At 47.5% G+C, this 19,213-nt stretch overlaps 1 protein-coding gene across 3 annotated transcripts in view; it reads right to left on the reverse strand.

Annotated features, from left to right (window-relative positions):
* Positions 1-1,035: 1,035 nt before the first annotated feature.
* The window catches only part of LOC143167034 (somatomedin-B and thrombospondin type-1 domain-containing protein-like), a 39,061-nt gene continuing 20,883 nt past the window's right edge, over positions 1,036-19,213 (reverse strand). For 2 of the 3 annotated variants that reach the window (XM_076352027.1, XM_076352026.1), the window contains 4 exons: positions 9,785-9,979; positions 8,765-8,843; positions 6,789-6,965; positions 1,036-2,004 (listed from right to left, as the gene is read on the reverse strand). In XM_076352027.1, coding sequence (XP_076208142.1) covers positions 1,887-2,004; positions 6,789-6,965; positions 8,765-8,843; positions 9,785-9,979 — 569 coding nt within the window. In that variant the 3' untranslated portion in view covers positions 1,036-1,886. Of the gene's footprint in view, positions 2,005-6,788; positions 6,966-8,764; positions 8,844-9,784; positions 9,980-13,534; positions 13,764-19,213 lie in introns of those variants that run through there. The other variant, XM_076352025.1, reaches the window with a different exon arrangement.

The raw sequence follows: 19,213 nt of genomic DNA on the forward strand, positions 1-19,213 counted from the left end.
GTTTTCAAAAGTTTGGGTAGATTTTGAAAATGAAAAATGTTTCCAATAGCTGGCTCCATTCTGCTCCTGAAATAACCAGCCGCCTCTTTACGGTCCTGTGGCCCAATACGGGGCTTCTGCAGGACAAAGAAAACCTTCCAATGACTAAATGCCACGACAATTACATATCTCCACCAAGAAGATGAAACTGGCTTCCACCTTGATAGAAATTCCTCACTGCAAAACCCGAAATGATGTACTCTAGTTATTTATTCCCAAGCCATCCCTCAGAGGATCGCATCCCTCTGCTCACAAACCAGTGAGTACTCCTGAGCAGGCCACAAGTTAGTTACAGATTATCTCAGACAGCAAAGCACAAGTCTTTTTTTTTTTCTTGTCTTTTTTTTTTTTTAAATCTTGCTACTCTGGGATGAGATCACCCCACTGTGAGTCATTAATCCACAGAGACAGCTTGTAACATACAATAAAAAGCAGAGCCTTGCTCTCAAATCCCTACTGTACTGGCCAAGAGGCATCACGCGCTTTCAGGCCTCTCAGTGCCGTACTACACATACTCCTCTAACCATCTCAAGCATGTATCTGCAGTGCCCTTTAATATTTTCATGAAAGACCCTCAACATGGTCACTAGATGGGTTTCATGATCCAAATCTAGACTAGAGTTGGACTTGAGCATTAAAACTCTCTTCTGGAGCCACCCCCAGCCACTCATCTGGGTTTTGACAAATTTAATTACCTAGACGCTCGTCACTGCAGTGCTCTGCCACAAAGTGCAAGTCCTCGCTGTAATTTTATTTAAGCAGATTCAGAACTATGGTATATTAAAAGAAGTATCACATCCATTTCTGCATAGTGGTAGGTCATGGTGCTGGACTTCCACCTGTAAATCCTGAGTAGAACTGGACAGCAGCGACTTTTCCTCCAGTCTCGCCTGCTGGAGCAGAGGAGTCAGAGGCAAGATTGGCTGGAACAAATTAGGCAGGTTCAGGCACTAAAGATGGCACAACACAGATTAATCAATAGACACACACTGGGAGAACGTCTCCGGTCTCCTTTATTTTCATTTATAGAAAAGTATGAATATAAATCAGCAGAATATAAAAAAATATTTCAAATATTTTCCAGTCAAAAATACAAGGCTATAGCTAGCCCTCCTGATACAGCTGGGATGACTTCCTATTTAGAGCCCCAGGACTGCACTGCCTTTTTGGGCAACTTGGAGATGCTCCTTGAAACCTGAAGTCCAAGGGCCCATTTATCCCTGGTACCTTCTATTCTCACAGATTTGAACAGGCTCATTTCTACATTTTACCATTATCTCAGCAGCACAAGATCCACCCTCTGTAAGACTGAGGATCAATATGAAATGATGAGACCAGGGAGGGTGAAAACAAAAGGAAAAGATATATAAGCACAAGCAGGAAGCATCCACATAGAAGTGCCATTGCCATGAAAAGAAGGCACTTGAGTTAATTTATTTTGTATTATTGATTCTTCATTGAGATTTTGGAAAAATAATAATTAAACCTGGGTTCATATGGCCTTTTTTGTCTGATTTCTTATTTGGTGAATTCTCATTCCTCTCAAGAAAGGGGGAATTTGCAAGAAGCCATCAGGGTCAGACAGGCCTCCCTCAGGCAGAAGAGACAGCAGGAATGGATGTGCAGAAAGAAATTGGCACTTCACAGTCAGCCTGATTTCTTTGGAAATCGAGGAGTACACACGGACAGAGAGGATTGAGGATGCCCCAGTGCAGACAGCAACCTCTTGAAATTAAGTGGCATAGCCTCTGGAGAAGTCATTGTTTTGGTTGTGGTTACTACTGCTGCCGCACGTTTGTGCCAGACAAGCTATCACAGCGCTCGCTTGCTGGGACTGTCAGGAGAAGTCAGATGAACAAGAAGCTGTGAACAGAAGGGCAGGAGCAAGTGTCCAGCTGGCGAATTCTCTTCCAGGTTCCCTTGCATCGAGGGTTCCCTACTGCCTGCCAGTGCAACAGTTGATTCCTGAAACACAGTCATAACAGGGAGAAAGTTAATGTGCTGCACCTCCGCTGCAGGGAAGTCACTTGTACAGTGAGGGCGTAAATCACCCAGTAAATGCCATTTAGTTTGCTAATATCGATTTTCACTCCATGGACCCAATTCTGCCTTTCTAACGCTGTAAAGAAGAAGCAACCACAGTGACCCCCATAGGATTATAATACTGTGAAGTAAAGCCACAGTCAGCCAGGAACACTGGACTGGAAGAACCCAGAGCAGCACATACTGTAGATGTTAAGTCCAAAAGGATTCACAGAAACATTCCCTCGAGGTGCCCAGCATTGCATGCAACAACTCACAAAGCACACCCACATCCCCATAATTCCTGTACTGAAACACCTGACAGGTTGCAAAGTGGGCAAAACAGCTCTTTCCCCATTTTTCTTTATAACACCATGCTCCCTCTCAGCAGGCAGAGCTCTATTGCCACCCATAGCCATCAAGATGCTGAATAAGTACCAAGCACGCAATACACAGCACATGTCTGTGTGAGCAGGTGCAGGGACACGGGCATCTCTGGATAACCACGTTAGTGGAACACTTGCCTAAGCTTTTCCGCCTTGCTAAGAGCTACACGCTAACACGGCTTCTGGATGGCAGCTGGCTGGAGGTACCAGGCCCACAAGTGTTGGAACAAGGTTGCTTACAGGCCTCTTAAGTAGAGGACAAAAAACCAACAACCCCTTTTCTCCCAGGCAGTCCATCAATACATTGACCAGAACCAGAGAAATATCCTATTAAAACAACCAAGCAAACCCACAGGCCATTCTTCGCAGTCAGTGGCTGCACAAGCAACGCTGGTCTAGCAGCCACAGAAACTGAAATTTTGCTATAGCACTGTGCTCCTTCCCAGATTTTAGCATTTAGTGGTTTAAGGGAATCCTTCGCATCAGTGTGTCCCAGTCCTGACCTTTGGAGAAGTACAAATACCACATTAGATCAACTCTTGTCCTGTGCAGAAAGCTGCCCACAGAAAAGCCCAACAGACCCCTAACTTCTGCTTGTTTTATAGTTCTGTGGAAACTGGAATTATTGCTCTAGCTCCACAAAGATAACCCTGGCCTCAGTTTAATGAGATGTCATGCTCCAGAGCAGGGTTTTATGCATTACACGTGGTTGGAAAAGGCTCACTGTATTTTTCTTTTGGCTTGGGGTCATTTCAAAATACCAGAATCTGCACAGGGAGGATTAAGATCCCAGATAAAGCAGGCTGCGCACAGAGCAGTCCCATACCCTTCAAAACTCTGGGCTGCAGCTTTACCTTTAAAAGGCTTTGCTCCTTAAACACATAAGCTAAATTTGCTTACTCTCATCTCGCTGGTGGGGAAGGCAAATACTGACTTTGCTATAAATCAAGTCCATCCATCCTCTCTCTCCCTCCGCCCCATGAGCATGGGCATAAACTGCTGCAGTCTGGACATTTATGGGCTACAACTGCCACATCTTGCTCCACATGATGAAGAGCAGCTGATCCTCCTAGACACAGGCTGAGTAACAATTTCACAGATGTCAAGTCTGTGCTTGATTTGTAGATCTTTCAGAAGACGATCCAAAATTAACAGATCAATTTCCCGGCTCGATGCTCTGCCTTGTTTATCTTAAAACCTTCTAGAAGAAAGAAGCCAATGCAAGCTAGATTATCCTAGCTATCCTCACCTGATGGCCACAGATCTGGCCATAAATCAAGGACTTTGGAAAACTTCCTGAGCTTGCATAACAGGGATCAAAATGAACTAGCATCTTCTACGGAGTGGGAGACAGGTGGAAGGCACAGATAACAAGTACCTCTCTCTAACTTGAAGCATTTACAAGCCAGACTCCACTTAGACACAAGAAGATAATTAGGAAACACTCATCAAAATATACCAGTGCTGCTGAGTTTATTTTAAACTCTGTCAGATGTTGTCCTTCCTGAGAGTCACTCGGAACAATATCTCGGGGAACTAAACGCTGGCACAGGCTGCCGAACTGACAGGGTGAGAAGCAAAGCGCAGGCACGGCATGGGTGGGACAGCAGCAGCCGTGCATGCTTCCCCGCACAGCCCCAGCCAGCAGCCCCAGAGACCCAGGCCAGCACGCGATGGCACAGATCAGCCGGCATAACCACCGCTCTGAGGTTACCACAAACCGTCCACGTCTCCTGGCAGAGTTACACCAGAAAAAATTCAAAATGAGGGTGAACTGAGTATACAGCCAGAGACTTGTGAGCAGATCTAGGCAAACTCAACAAATGCTGCATCCTAGGCTCTGGCATCAGCTTTGGCCTCCCACCATCCTCTATCTCAGGGCAGCAGTTGCTTTCCCATCTTCTTCCACCTTTCTTTACAAGCATCACACATTTCTGCCCTCCACACCTGGCCAGCAAATCCCAGCCTGAGGAGCTCACCATGCGACCCCCTCAGAGCGCTGCTCCCTTGCGAGACTGCATGCTCAGATATGGCCGCTTACTCTAACAGAAGGCAGAAGCCTTTTCACAGACATTTCCCTCACCCCATTCAATGTCTGTCCCCACCAACAGTCCAATTCCTTCTCAGAGATCACAGAGGTCAGTTTTTTCCTCCATGCAACCTGGTAAAAAAAGTGTATTATTTCTGGAAACAAATTAGGGGATAGCTCTGTTCATATAAAGAACACCTATAGTAAATACTTGCACTTGAGATGTTGATATCAAGAAAATCAAGCAAGATACCCAGCCCTGGACAACAGTCTCCTTGACCCACCACTGTAAGGTCAAATAGTGATAAAGAACACCAGACCATGCCCTGGAGGTTACCTATCTAGGGGATACATGGGAGTTATCTAAAAGATCCATGTGAAATGTCAGGGAGGCTTCACACACACGCACAGAGGATGAGGAAGCTGCAGACCAGGGACATCTTTCATGTTCCACCTGCCAGTCACACATTTATCTCTGACAAAGCTGCCCAGCACTGCTGGTTCAAGGAGGCTTAAAGTACATCTCCATTGCCTTTTGTAGATAGGAGCTTTGTCCACTGCTCAGGCCAGCCCAGGCCAGCCCTGCCTGTCCTCCAAGCCTATGTTACTACCCTGGCAATGAACCCAAGTGAACACACGCAGTACCTCAGCTTGGCACACACAGAGAGAGCTCATACCTGCCTAGAAAATGTCACAGACATGACTTCATTTGACATTATAGGCAGTAACGCTGGAGGGGTAAAAGCTCACTGTGTTAAAAGTTGGCTTACCCTGATGGGTCTCACATGCCTATAATGAAATGGACCCACCAGTTCATCTTGCAGCCCTCCAGCAAGACTCTGGGAACAATTTCTAGGCTCTGCTCAATTGGGATGGATTTAAACCATCTGCTGAGACATGGGCTGAGTGCTGACTTCAGTGAACCAGTCACCATTCACCCCAACTCCATTATCGCTACCCCTCTCCAGCCATCAGCCTGCCAACACCTGACAATCAGATCATCATTCCTAAAGGACACAGTCGCATTTTCTTTGTGCTTCCATTCCATGTACAGAGCTGTTCACCAGATCAGGCAAATGAAAATGCCCCCCTCTTTTTGCAGCCCAATGAGGAAATGAATTCCTGAATCTATTTTTTATTTTGCTTAATCTGATGTTCCTGTCTGACTCCAGGACTCTGGAGTCTACCAAAACTCTACTATTTTATTAGTAAAATAACATTATTGTAAGCTTTTATATTCATTTACATGTTGGATGCAGGTAAGAGCTACTCCTGGCCACACCAGTTAAGACTTTTTTCTTCTTTATCTAAAAGCTTTTGGAACCTTTGTACAGGCAGGGAAGGAAAAGACTCTAATGTAACTTCCTCTTACTAAAAGCCTGAGAAAAACCCTGCCTAAAAAGGCCATTATTGGCAGTTTTGGTAGTGTGCTTGAAGCCTGACAATCCTAGTTTAGAGTTTCTAATTCAAATGAACCCGCTTATTTCAACATTTATATAAGTTTTAAAAACACCCCTGCCCAGCACTGATGGGCAATGATTTTCTCAGGCAGGGCTGCTAACCAGTTGCAGAGGATGCCTTTAATAAACTAGCAATGGGGTTAAGAGTGTCAGGATAAAAGCAGTGGAGAAGCTGTGCCTCCAAGAACAACAGCAGAGGCTTGGGTGCCAGGACTCCTCTGTTGCCGGCTCTGCCACAGATGTGTTTCACAGCTTCAAGCCATTCCCTTCATCTTTGCTGGAGTCTGCCCAATTTGTACAATCTGGGTGGTCCCCATCAATCACCCCAAAGCTTCTTCAGCTTTCCAGGGAAAGGATGCTGAAAGTGCAAAGATTTAACAGTACTTCCATCCAACCTCAGGTGCCAGCACATATCCCAAGTCCCTAAGCCAGCTGCCACTTGCCAGAAATTCTCATAAAGGGTCACTTGTAGAAACAAAATCCCCAGTGCTTAAAAATCAGAAACAGATTTAGTTTTATTTGACATCTGACAGGACTGTTAACCTTAGAAGCATGGCTGGAGTGTCTTTAAAACAAAAAAACTCCACAACTGTGTCACTTAAAAGTCAGTGAGATTTAGCAGACTAAGTGCAGGTACGCCCACACTTCAGTCCTGGCTCTGCCACTGGTTTAATACATGAGCTTCACCAGGTCATTTCATCTCTGCAAGAAACTCATGGTATGCAACAAAAAACAGTTAATATATGTAGAGTGCTCCAGAGAGCTGCGTGCAGCACATTATGAAACTGGGACAAGCAGATCAAGGGAGAAGAATGAAAAATTCAACATGAAAACAAAAGCTAAAACTCTTACTTTTTGCTTCCGCTGCCATCCCCATAACAATGTAGACTTCTGGAATCTAAAGCCGGGTGCTGACACTCCACGCAGACAGTGTGGCCCTCCCTGAGATACTGCATCCAGTGAGTGTAGGAGTGGTGGCTCTGCAAGCAGCCCGGCGTGATGGCCACAAGCTGGAATTCAACACAGTACCTGCAGCCAAAATAACCAAGTAGGTTAGCTCAATAACCAGATTAGAGCCCTCCACAGGACTGGAAGACTAAACTGGGTGACCACAGATGGCTAATTAAGAAAACAAAAAAACACACACACACACACACACACCCCAAGGTCATAAAAACCAGAACATGTGGTGTACCTGCATTTTGACAAGGTTAGATGGGGAATAAAACTACTCTGCTGGTGTTTTCAACTGACATATCAAAAAATATCAGGTATTACTGGCATCTGTTTTTACAAATAGAGACACAGATTGGTCAAGCATTTGACTAAAGCCAAGAAAAACAACAGACGGGTCTTCTGATTCCAAGTCTGGTATCCATTTGCTGAACCACACTCTCTCTATCATCTACTCTCAGTTACTTATAATGGGTTTTGTAGAGCAACTTGCAACAGGAGCTAAGATTCGGTCTGTAAAGGGTATCCTTGTGATGATCCCCCTCCTAAGAGACAGAGCGAGGCTGTCATATCTCAGTGGGAGGACTACTAGATTGACACAGCACTTCTGCCCTGCTCAGACTTTTCTGTGCTTCTGATTTTAACCAAACCTGAGAGGAAAGCCCAAAAGAACTGGCCTTGCTTGGAGGGGAAAACCAAGGAAGTTCAGTAATCGCCCATAAACGCAACAGACAATTGGGTTCTAGTCTAGACTGGTTCTGTATCAGTCATCACGGGGATTTCCAAACACCTTCAAGTAGCACACTGAACCATGCGAGCAGTTTGCTTCCTTGTCTTATCTGAAGGAAAGAAAGCAAGGATAAATACGCGTGCAATAGAGCTGTGCTCACATTTTTTAATTTTACAGGGAGAAGGCTCAACTAATGAGGAGTCCAAGGGAGGCTTAGTGTGAACAGATGCTCTTTCCTTCAGACACTTAAGTGAGGGGTATGGATGCACCCACACGCTATGGAAACACTTACATGTACAACAGCATGTGGGGAAATAAATCAACAAGTGCATGGCTGCTTCATGCTGCAAGAGCAGCTCTGGGAAACTCCACACAGTGTTTACAGGAATGGCAGCTCTTAACAAGAAACAGGCAAACCACCAGGGACTGCAATAAGAACCCCTGGGGAATAACTAGCTTTCAAAGCTGTGTATGAGGGGTTACAGGGTGGAAGATAACCTTTCCCATCAGCACTGTGTCGCTGCTAGTGATGACCCCAACTGGGAAAGAGGAGGACTGGGAAGGCTGATGCCAGCTCCCCTGTGTTTGAGGCACCAGTCCGGAGGCAGAGCAGCACACACAGAGATGGCTGTGTCTCAGAAGGTAAAATGCAACAGAGCTTTCTGCACAACCCTCCCTGTACCTGTGCTGTGTAACAGTGCTGCAGGGGAAAACAGGCACTGTTACAGCCAAGGGGGGCTGAAACGGGAGAGGGATGTGCTTCCCATGCAACAAGATAGCAAAGTCTGCCCCCTGAGAATTTACCCCATTTATGTAAAAAAGTGCAAACTGCACCAGATTCCACATTAGGAAGAGCTGAAGTGAATGGCCTTTGGCTTTTTGATCACACAACCTTAAACAGCCACGAACGAAGAGCTGAATTTCAGTCTTGTACTGGCCTTACATCAAGGCAGACCCACAATCTTCAGATGCAGTGCAGATACTGCTATCGCTGAGGGGAGAGCAGCACCCTGCTCTAGTGAAGTGCTGCCCTTCTGCTGGGAAACGTCAATTATGATCAGCAAAAAGCTAGGCCCAAAACTGCAACCAGAGAGACGTTGAAGGTGGAATATGACTAAGCCCCTGTGCTGAGCCTCCAACTTACCCTGCTCTTTCATTGCCATCAGCTGCAGCTCTTTTTTTCCTCGCTTTTCCAAACCCTCCTGTTGTTATTAACGCTGGGACTGTGTATATCAAAGAGAGAGAGGACACAGCGTAAGTGGCAATACTGCACTAAGGCTGTTTATGTCTGCAACACAGTAAAGATGGACCTTTAACGTCATACGGTTTTATCTTCAGCAGGAGACAAAAACAATTCTAACTTTGTATTTTCATATTATCCATGACCATCAACCATTTCACTGAAAAGAGAATCTGTATCGTTGCCAGATTTTTGCCTGAGCAGAGTAAGCGTACTTATCAGGCACACCCAAAAGACAGAGGGGGGAGGCAATATTCACTTAATACCAACTACTCTCAACAGGTTTGAAGAAGTCAGTTGTAGCCAACATCCAGACCGGACAGGTTTTGACCCCAAAATACCAGCAAAAATGACAAGCAGTTCTTCTAAAAGTCAGTAAAGGTATGTCATGAAAAGTTGATTTGAACAAACTGAAATCAGGCTTTTTCTCCAGAAACTGGCTGGAGGTCTCCTCTGCCTGCACTCTGCTCCAGTGCCGAGAAGTCATACCTTGCCTTTGATGGGTATTGCTCCTTCATGACTTTTTGCAGATGACTCATAAAATAAAAAAAAAAAAAAAGAAAAAAAAAGTGCTCAACACCCACTTACAGAAGTTTTAAACAGGCATAAATCTACCGACTCCATCAAAATTGCCAGAGATTTACACTTGTATAAGTGAGATCACAACAGGCCTGTAATATTTCACTTTTGAAACACAGCAGATCATAGCAAACGGCAGGCACTACTTTCAGATACTGTCCCAGGGAGGATATCTCTAAGCCCCTGTGTGAAGAGCTCAGATCTGAACTACACCAGACAGGTGTAGTTCAAACATGCTGGTGTCTGAAAACAACTTTTTTCAAATATAGTAGAGATCAGCTCTGCTGACCCAAACAGGAATCCTCCCCCCGATTACCCAGACACTTACATTTTCAGTGGACTTACTCAGGGACTGTTTGCACTCTGTTCCTTGCTGAGTCCAGTACTCCACGCAGCCAGCCCTCTCCTCCAGAGGAGGGCATGCCTCTCCCCCGTTCCTGGGCTCCTGGATGACGTGCCTCCTCCGAACACGATACGTTGTCTTGCAAGGCTCTGTGCAGCCACTCCAGACACTCCACTGAGATACGACACAGGGGATAACTGGAGGAAGAGTAACAAACAGGGATGTGGAAGGTTACAGAAATGATGCCAGTGACGTGCCTTCTCCAGAAAAGACACTTTTCGACGTAGCTCAGTACAACCTTCCTTATTTCACACCTGTCCCACAGTTGTGTTGGGCAGTTCCCAGTAGCTCCGCTCCCAGGAAATTACCTGCCCAGAAGCTCCAAGCTAGTCTATATGGGGCCAGTCACCTCCCTCTCCTGCACCACTGCAAGCCTCCCCTGCAAACTGGGACCTGCACTGGATGAACTGAGAAAAGTTTTAGAATTAGATGAGGTCAAATTGAGTGGTAGGGGAAGAGCAGGATAAAGAGGAGGAGGAAAGGGAGGGTATTGTAGACCCTTCATGCAGATAAGGCCTGAAAGCTTACTGACTTCTCTTGTGAGATGTCACACAGCAAATGATGACCAGCCATGGAGTTTGGACCATCCCATGGCAGGCTGGAGTTGAGTTCAAGAACCAAAATGAAATACAATGGCTTCCACTTTGTACATGTTGGAACCAATCCCAAAATATTCTGAGGATGTGACTCATGACTTAAAATTTTGGGAACCTGCACTAAGTATTGCTTCAAAAATCTTCACATCGTTGAGCATCCCTACTTGCTCTCACATAGTATCCACGGTGCTAAACTCCTAAGCTTTGGCCTCCATGCAGCTAAATAAATGTCTTCCTTCAGCATTCAACATCCCATCCATTCAGTCTGAAACGCACTGGTACCGTTCCCTGTGTCACATATCCCCTTTTGTGATCTCTTCCTCATGAGCATGCCCATAGTTGAGTTTCATAGCATTGAATCTTTGGAGAGAACTACCAAGAATAACACAGGAATCACCTGAGCACAAGAGCATTCACCTGCTGGTCTCTCTCAAAGGCAACCTGGAACCATAGCCCATGATATACTTGATCAGTTGTACTTAACCAACACAACCTAACCATCAGGAACAATACCTTTGGAGAAAAACACTTGCAGGTCAGCCTAGACTCATAGACCATTTTTTTCCCCCTACGTATTCTCAGTTGGCTACAGTCCCCCTCCTTGCATTTCTGTATCTTGTGACTGAGCTGGGCCAGTCTATGACAATACACCACACCAGCACTTCTGAGGACATCAAACTTCAGTCGTACCAGTGAACAGGTGTTTTATCAGGTTTCCTACCTTGCTGGTTCAGCCACTGGGTGCCTCACGCACACAGTGACCAGCTAAAGGCCAGCACGCACCACCGTACATACACTAAGAGAAGGGCTGCACTTGCAAGCTACCTTCCACCAAAGTCCCTGTGAGTACTCAAGAGTCAAACTATGCAAGGACAGAAACATTCGACCCATGACGCTGAGCTCAGGCATGAGGAATTCCTCAGTTCTGAGTCCAGCTCCACTACTCATCTACCACTCAATTTAAAGATGCGGATGAGCCCATTCAAATCCATTAAGAGCCACTGTGCTCAGCACCTTACAGTAACAGACATTCGCACTCTGATTTACAAAGGCATTCAAAAGCCTGAGTCCCACTGATTTCATTCGGAGGTAAGCTGCTAAATGCTGCTGCGAATCCCAGCCTTTCTGAGCAGCTCAAGCTTGATACTTCAATTTATTCTCCCAGGGAACACAGATAACCCCTGATTACCGCATTAACCGCATTTGAAACTGCCCTTGTCTTCAGAAACTTTAGGAAGATCTTTCAAACGCTATTGCTTTTCTTCTTTGTCTAAAGTCACCACAAACAGCTTTTTAAACCTATTCAAAGATTAGGAATTAAATCAATTATCTAAGTAATTGAGACATTTCATATACACAGCAATGCACCACAAAAAAGCCTGTGCATTGGATTGTAGGCTACCTAACATTACAATCCTTTTGTGCATCTGATTTATTTGGAATATTCTGCTCTCTTCAGTTTTGTTTGGTATCAGGTATTAATGCCTTTGCCTTAATATTTTGCTTTACAAGTCAGTTTGATAAAGTAGCTCTTTAGTGGTGGGAGAAAGAACACTACTGAAAAAAGGCCAGGCTATGAAGGCAATACGAGTCAAAGTAGAACTGGGTCCCTTGCATGCAGCACAAATGAATCACAAGAAATAATGCAGAAATATCTCATCCTGCACAAAACCACCTTTCTCGCCAGACCTCCGTAAGCAGGACGCTGTTATTCCTTCAGCGAGCCACAGGATGGCACCGGGCTGGGAGAGCGCCGCGCTGCGCCCCGCCGGGCTGGCAGCAAGGGCTGCAGCTGTGACACCGGCCCCGCTGCAAGGTGCCCAGCAGAGGAAGGGAGCGGCGGCTGCCCTCCGCCATCCCCTCACGATGCGTAACAGGGGCCTGCAAACACATTTTTCTTCTTACTCTTCTGTACTATGAAGAACAGACACGAGGGGTTCCCGTCTGTCCCAGTCATCCCAGATGACTGCCGAGAGCAGCGGGATTCAGACGCAGCGGTACTGAAGAAGTACCCGACAGCCCAACCGCGTTCAGACATCAAAGGCACTGGGGGGCATCCAGCACCAACCAACACACCCCTCCCCTGACAGCCCCAACAGCAGGACAGCCAAGGTGCACCCTCCCTGCAGACCTGGGGTGCCCTGCCTCAGGGCAGAGGTGAGGCAGATTTATGGGATCCCGTGGGCGGCACTTCTACGCTCACTGCTCTCTGCTGCACTCAGGAGTTGTCGGTCTCCAGACCTGCCAGCCTGTCCTCACTCACAGACGTAGCTTGTTTAAATCACTTTGGAATGAACTAATTTCCCAGCCATTTTCCAGCTCTCTCTTGAAAGCAAAAAGGCAATTACATCATGGGAATGTTTGCCCATCTGCCTAGAGCAAAACACTGCTAACGTACAGCTATGCAGGTTAAAAAAAAAAAAAAAAAAAGGCATTATGTGAGCAGAGAAGACTCCTTGAGGATGCTGTTTGTGGGAAGGGAATATGAGATTGCACCACTCGCTAAAATAACTTATCTCCTTAACTCACATCCGTGCTTTAGTGGAAGACGTTTATGGAGGGCATGCTGCCGTGCTCCTCGGGAAGGCAGCGCTGCCCGGGGACCCTGGCACTCTGCTGCGCGGGTGCTGTGGTGGAGGCTCTCGCCTGGAGCTGCAGCCACACACTGTAGCTATCGATGCCTTTTGCAGGGATGTGCAGATTAACATGAGCAGCAGATTTGATCCCATCCATAGTAATTCAATCCACAAGAGGCAAAGGGATCGGGGGATTCTGACTCAGTGAGGGCATGTCCCATTTCACCCTTCTGTCCCGTACAAACACGCAGCATCCTGGCGCGCCCTGCCAGCTATCTGCTCCAGGGGGACCTCAGCATCTCCGAAATCCGCAACCCGGCTGGGGAGCGAAGCGTCTGCAGCATCCCTCCTTCGGCCACCCGCACCCCCGCCCGCCCCCTCTCGCTTTTCCCACGAGCAAAGCGGAGCCCGGCGGCGCTCCAGGCAGCCGGAGCCCCGAGGGCCGGCAGGTGCCGGTCGGCTCGGGAGGCAGCGGCGGCAGCCGGACCCGGGAGCGGCCGCGGCCCCGCCGGCCACTCACCTGGGCAGGCCTCGGCGTAGTCGTGGCAGCAGTCGAGGGTGCGGGCGCACGCCTGGTCGCAGTAGCAGGGCCCGTGGGAGCGGTCGGGCCGCCAGCCGGCGCTCAGGCAGGCCGGGTCGCGGCCCGGGCAGCACAGCCCGCGGGCGGCGCAGCCGGCGGCGGCGCGGCGGGGCAGGGCCGGCAGCGCCAGCAGCGCCAGCACGGCGGCCCAGCGGGGGCACCCCGCCATGGCGGCACGGCGCCTTCACCGACCTTCGCTCCCCGCAGCCCGGCCCGGCTGCCGTCTCTAGAGGCGCCGGGAGCGGGCCCAGCCGAGGGGGAAGGAGCCGGCCCGCCTCCCCCGCGCCCTGGCCCCGCCGCTGAACGGGGGAAGGCGGCGGGGCGGGCCGGGCGGAGCCCCGGGGCCGCCAGCCCGGACGGCGGGGCTGGGGCCCTGCGGCGGCGGGAGCCCCGCGGCGGCGGCCGCCGCCGCCTCGTCCCGGGGACGCTCGGTGTCACCGGCGTCCCCATCCCGGGCAGACCCCCTCCTCGCCGCTTTACACCGGCAGGTATGTCGGAGCAGCGCCCGGGCTGCTCGCCCTGGGCGCCGTACGGCGTGGACAGCTATTCCCAGCGCCCTAACAACCGACTTACAGCGACAGTCACTCTCACACAAATATCCTCTTTTCGTGACGCTACCATAATGTTTCTTTGCCTTAGCCTTCGTGGCATCTCATGCACCCGATAGTTCCATTTCTGCAGGCTTTTAAAACTAAAGGGTATAATTTCTGCATTGACTCCTAGCACTTACCAGCCAAATTATCATAAAGATTATCATCAAAAACAAATGATAGACCATTTTTTGTCGGATTTGACTCCAGCATACCTCAGGAGCCATTAAAAACCTGAAAGTACTTCATTCCCAGTACAGCAGCTTGTAAGAAACACGATCCAGCTGGCTATACTGCCTCTCTACAGAATTACTCCGAATTTTCTGCTTACTTTCAAATGCAAGAAGCTTAAAGTGATTAGAGCCGCTCCTGTGAATTATTTAGCTATTCAGTAGGAAGCTAAAGGCTTTACTGTAACTTTTTATCAAACAGACTTGCTCTAAAATATTGATCACAACAGATGTTATACCTTGCTGAATACTAAACTGGGATTTATAAAACCCACCCACTGATTTTTTGCAACTGATTTTGCTGTTGTACTAATAGTGGGTATGGGCAGAGTGTTCCCACTTCGGGGAGACTGCAGCAATGATGCTTCTAGAAAAACAGAAAATAATATTAGAGGGCAGGCTAACACCTTCATCATGTTCAATGCTGGAGGCATGGGAGCAGAGGAGACCTGGCACCGCACCAGCTCAGGCATAACATGGTAAAATGTTCCAAAAAAGATACGAAATAAAAGGAACTTTAGCTTCTTTGTATGTCCATAGATGTCTGTAGCAAAGGACAGATGTCTCATTTTCTTAGCAGTGGTCAGGTATTGTCACCTTGGAAATCACGCGTGTAACAAATCCTGCAGTGGGCAAGAGGCGAAAAGGGCAGGAGAGGAAAGAGAAGAGCACTAGAAATAAGAAGCCATAGGGTCTAGGAAGCAGGAATTTAATGATACCAGGTGTTAATTCTTGCCTCTGCCAATGAGTCACTCACTATGTGACCATGCGGGTAAGTCATTTAATCAATGTATGTCTCATTCTTGATCTAGAACAGGAAGAACATTCAAAAGGAGATTGCATTACTCAGCTAATTAGTCAACACAAACCAGAGGCCTGTGTGGCTCTTGCGCAATTAACTGAGGGGCAGTAACAGAGAACACTTCCCAGGTGTTTCTGTTTCCAGCACTGATGCTGCCATGCTCCAAGTCCCCCTGCCAACAATTGTTGGGGTAGGAGGAACACGTTCACATTATTCTGAGACACAGAAAACTGACTGAATGAAAATTAGCTTTAGAAAGCAATGCGTCTGCACAAAGACTGCAATTTTGACTGACCCTGCGCTCTTACGAAAATTGGATCTGAGACCAGATATCTCAGTAGGGTTTATAGTCAATCCACCCCCACCTAAAGCTCTTGGGAGCAAACTTTGTTGCTCATCTCCCATTCCCGGTCTGAAAGCAGAAGTTCTCCCTTGTTCTGGTTTGACATAGCCCTAGGGGATTTTTTAGGGTTTGGGGTTTTTTTCCCCTGACAGGCTGCAAAGATGGTAATGTTAAAGAAGCCAAGGAAAACATGGCCCAAGCCATGCTGGACCACATCAGTCCAGCAACAGATTTCTTGCAAGACAATTGCCAAGTCTAAAAGTGGAACTGTTGGCCCTTTGAGGAATATTGGAGCCAAGCAAGTGTGCTTTACAGAAAGGAAATGTGGCTAGTCCATCTTACAAGGAGAGGATCAGGAGCAGAACAGCTTGCAGGGCTGTCCTTGGCAGCGGAGATTGTGTCTTCCAACCTACAGAGAACATCAAGAGGCAGCTCACTAGGGCAGGTGGAAACATGACTTTATCTGCTTGTTCAAACCCAGCTGCTTTCCCTGCTGGCCACACGGGGTTCCTGCCCTTCCTGCCCTCCCACTCATTTTCCTTCGCTTAATTAAGCTGCACTGTGCTGGAGCTGCCACTGACCCAGTTCCCAGAGGCCCTCCTGCTCCCTTCATTAACTCTGAGGGGCAGGAGGACGTTGCAGATGGACTGTCCCTTCCAAGGACAAAGGGAAGCTTACTCTCACTTTCACTCTGGATAGTTAATCAGTGTCCCTGCCTGCACCACAGGCTGATCCACCCATCTGTGGAATGGGGAATGCTGTCCAATACCAGCCCCTTTTAAACTTTATGTTGCCATAACTTTCCCACAAAAAAAAAAATTACGTAGCCTGGATAGGATTTACCCTATTCCCAAGTGTTCGCCCCTTTGCCTCTATGCCCCTATCACCTGATAACTTACATGTGTTTACATGTTACATGGAGGTTTAGATTGGATGTAAGGAAAAATTTCTTTACTGAAAGAGTGGTTAAACATTGGAATAGGCTGCCCAGGGAAGTGGTTGAGTCCCCATCCCTGGAGGTATTTAAAAGACGAGTAGATGAGGCACTTAGGGACATGGTTTAGTGGGCATGGTGGTGTTGGGTCGACGGTTGGACTCGATGATCTTAGAGGTCTTTTCCAACCTCAATGATTCTATGATTCTATGTACATTGCAAATGCCTTAGGATAGCAGTATTTCCTTTGTTCTGTGTTTGTACAGCCCCTTGCACTTTATGTCCCTTGTGCAGGACTTGAATTCTTGTGCATTCCAGCAATAAGGAAGCTAGCAGAGCTATCAGTATGCAGGACCAAAAAAAAAAAAAAATGGTTCTCGTTTAGAGTGTCTGATTTTACTTTTCATTGTCACAGCCAAGTCTGTAAAAGCACAGAAGGAAAGTAGCCAACCAAGTGATCTGATTTCTTGGAGCTGATTTCTACAGATATGTGAAGGCCACAGGAGAGCTGGCTGCCAGCTCATTCAAACCCTTCTCCAAGGCTATCACAAGGGATGCTCTGCTTGTTCATTATATTTCAGCAAGAAGCACCACCAGTTCACACGAGCTTTCCAGAACATGACACAAATCAACAGCAATGGCAACAATACTTGTCCAAAAGAAGGCAAAGGTCAGTATTTCCGCCTACGCTTTTGCTGCTGTAAGCAGGTACCAACTTGAAAATCAATTTCTGCAGCAGAGGCTGTTCTGTGGTCTGCTGCCTTTCCTGTCTCACGCCCTGAGCCGAGAGCATGCAAGGGCACACTTTTCCAGGCTTTGCTGGTGAGAGTTTTAGCACACGTGGTCCTAAACAGGCTATGTCCTGCTGGGCATAGAGGAGCACAGGAGGAATTCCAGTTGCACATAGCAGCTTTGTTCTCAGCTTTTAAATATCAGCAGGGAAGCAGAGAAACCCTCAGAAACTGTAATGTTTTCAAAGAAAAGCTGGGGCAAATGATCAAGCTTCCTACAACTCACTAATCCGATAGAAGCAGCAAAACTCCAAAACCAGGGAACCCAGCAAGAGGCTGAGACCTTTTGGGATAGTTGATAATCAGGGCCTTTGCTCTAACCACAAATAGCAATTGTATGAATCAAAACTGGATGCCAACTCTCGTCACCCCTCCGCCCTTTGGAAGCTGAGCTCCCAACTTGTAATTATGTAAAAGCCTTCCAACCCTTTTCTTCCTATCCCATCATCCCATTTCTGGGGATATCCCCCTTCATGAAATGATGCTTCAGCATCCTCTGAAACAGGCTGTTTCATTTTCAACAGTATTTATATTCAGACACAAGCCCTACATTTCCTCTTACTCCTCTCGGGCTGCTGCTCTGGCTGAGCAGCAGCATTCGCTCTTACGCCCTGCCTGCCTGAACTGGAGACAAAGTGCAGCAGAGGAGAGGGCCACCAACATGAATCCAAAGAGACACTGAACCGCCCCGCACTATTCTTAACTAACTCTCCCTTTCAAACTATCCATTATGCTTCTGACTGACTGATCAGGCAGAATAGGGGCAAGCTGGTCTCACGCCAAGGCCAAAGCAACCGCTGTGGTTTTGTGTTCACGGCATTTATCTGATTCTGTAGTTTGCTGAATGTTTTCCAATCCCAGATCCTTCCCTCTGTGTGGCAGATAGGGAAAAAAGCCTCCAGCTCAGGAAAAGCAGGGAACACGTGCAAGAAACACCTGGCTGTCTCTGAGGATTTACCCTGCCTGGCTATTCCATTGAAGCCATTCACCTGAGGTTTTACTGTTTGTTTCATTCAAGTGTTTAACTCCGTTCCCCATGCCCTGGCAGTAGGAAATCTTTGAAGCATCTCAGCCTTTCATCCCATCCTAGACCCCGAGGATGCTGCTGCCCTAGTCCTGCCAGCCCCAGCTCTCAACAACGAGCTCAGTGCACACAGCTTTTTCATAAGACAGGTCAAAGACATCCTTTGCGCAAGCTAGCGTCCTCTTACTCCTTCTCAGAGCTGACCTAACCATACCAGAGCAGAGAGCAGAAACTGGGATTTGAGCTCAGACTGCTGCTGATAAAAAGCTGAGTGTTTATTCATCCACTAGAAAAGCTGCACTGGGTCAAAACAAAGACCTATCTCCCCCAGTATCTGTCTTCAACAGTGGCTAATAACAGTTGCCCAGGAGGGAATATAAAATAGATTGAATGTATAGTGCTATTTCCCCAGAATGCTCTCACACTTCTGGTAATTTCACCTCCAGGATTTCCTAATAGGTAGTGCCTATGCCTCAGTCCATCTTATACAAATTCTTTCCCATCTCATTTTGAGCCCATGTAAACTTTCAGCACCCACAGTCTCTCATAGCAGCATGCCACGCTACACAGGGCACGAAGTTGTTTTGAACCTGCCATCAGCTAATTTAATTTGAATCCCTAGTTCTTGTATCAGAAGAGACAGGGAACAATGAATTCTCATTTACTTTCTCAAGGCTACTCGTTATTTTATAGATCTCAATTGAATTGTCCCTTAATTATCTCTCCTGCAGGCTGAAGAACCACCCTGGCAGGAGGGGCTGCCTGGCCGGCGGTTGGAATCGGGGAAGGTGCCACTGTCCCAGACTCTGCCTCAGCAGCTCCTCCGTTGATCTCTGCCATAGTTGCGTTTCTAACATCCAGTTCCTCACTTGCTCACCTCACAGGTCCTGCCTGTCTTGAGTATT

This window comes from Aptenodytes patagonicus, chromosome 14 (assembly GCF_965638725.1).
Source record: "Aptenodytes patagonicus chromosome 14, bAptPat1.pri.cur, whole genome shotgun sequence".
In the NCBI taxonomy this organism is placed as follows: domain Eukaryota; kingdom Metazoa; phylum Chordata; class Aves; order Sphenisciformes; family Spheniscidae; genus Aptenodytes; species Aptenodytes patagonicus.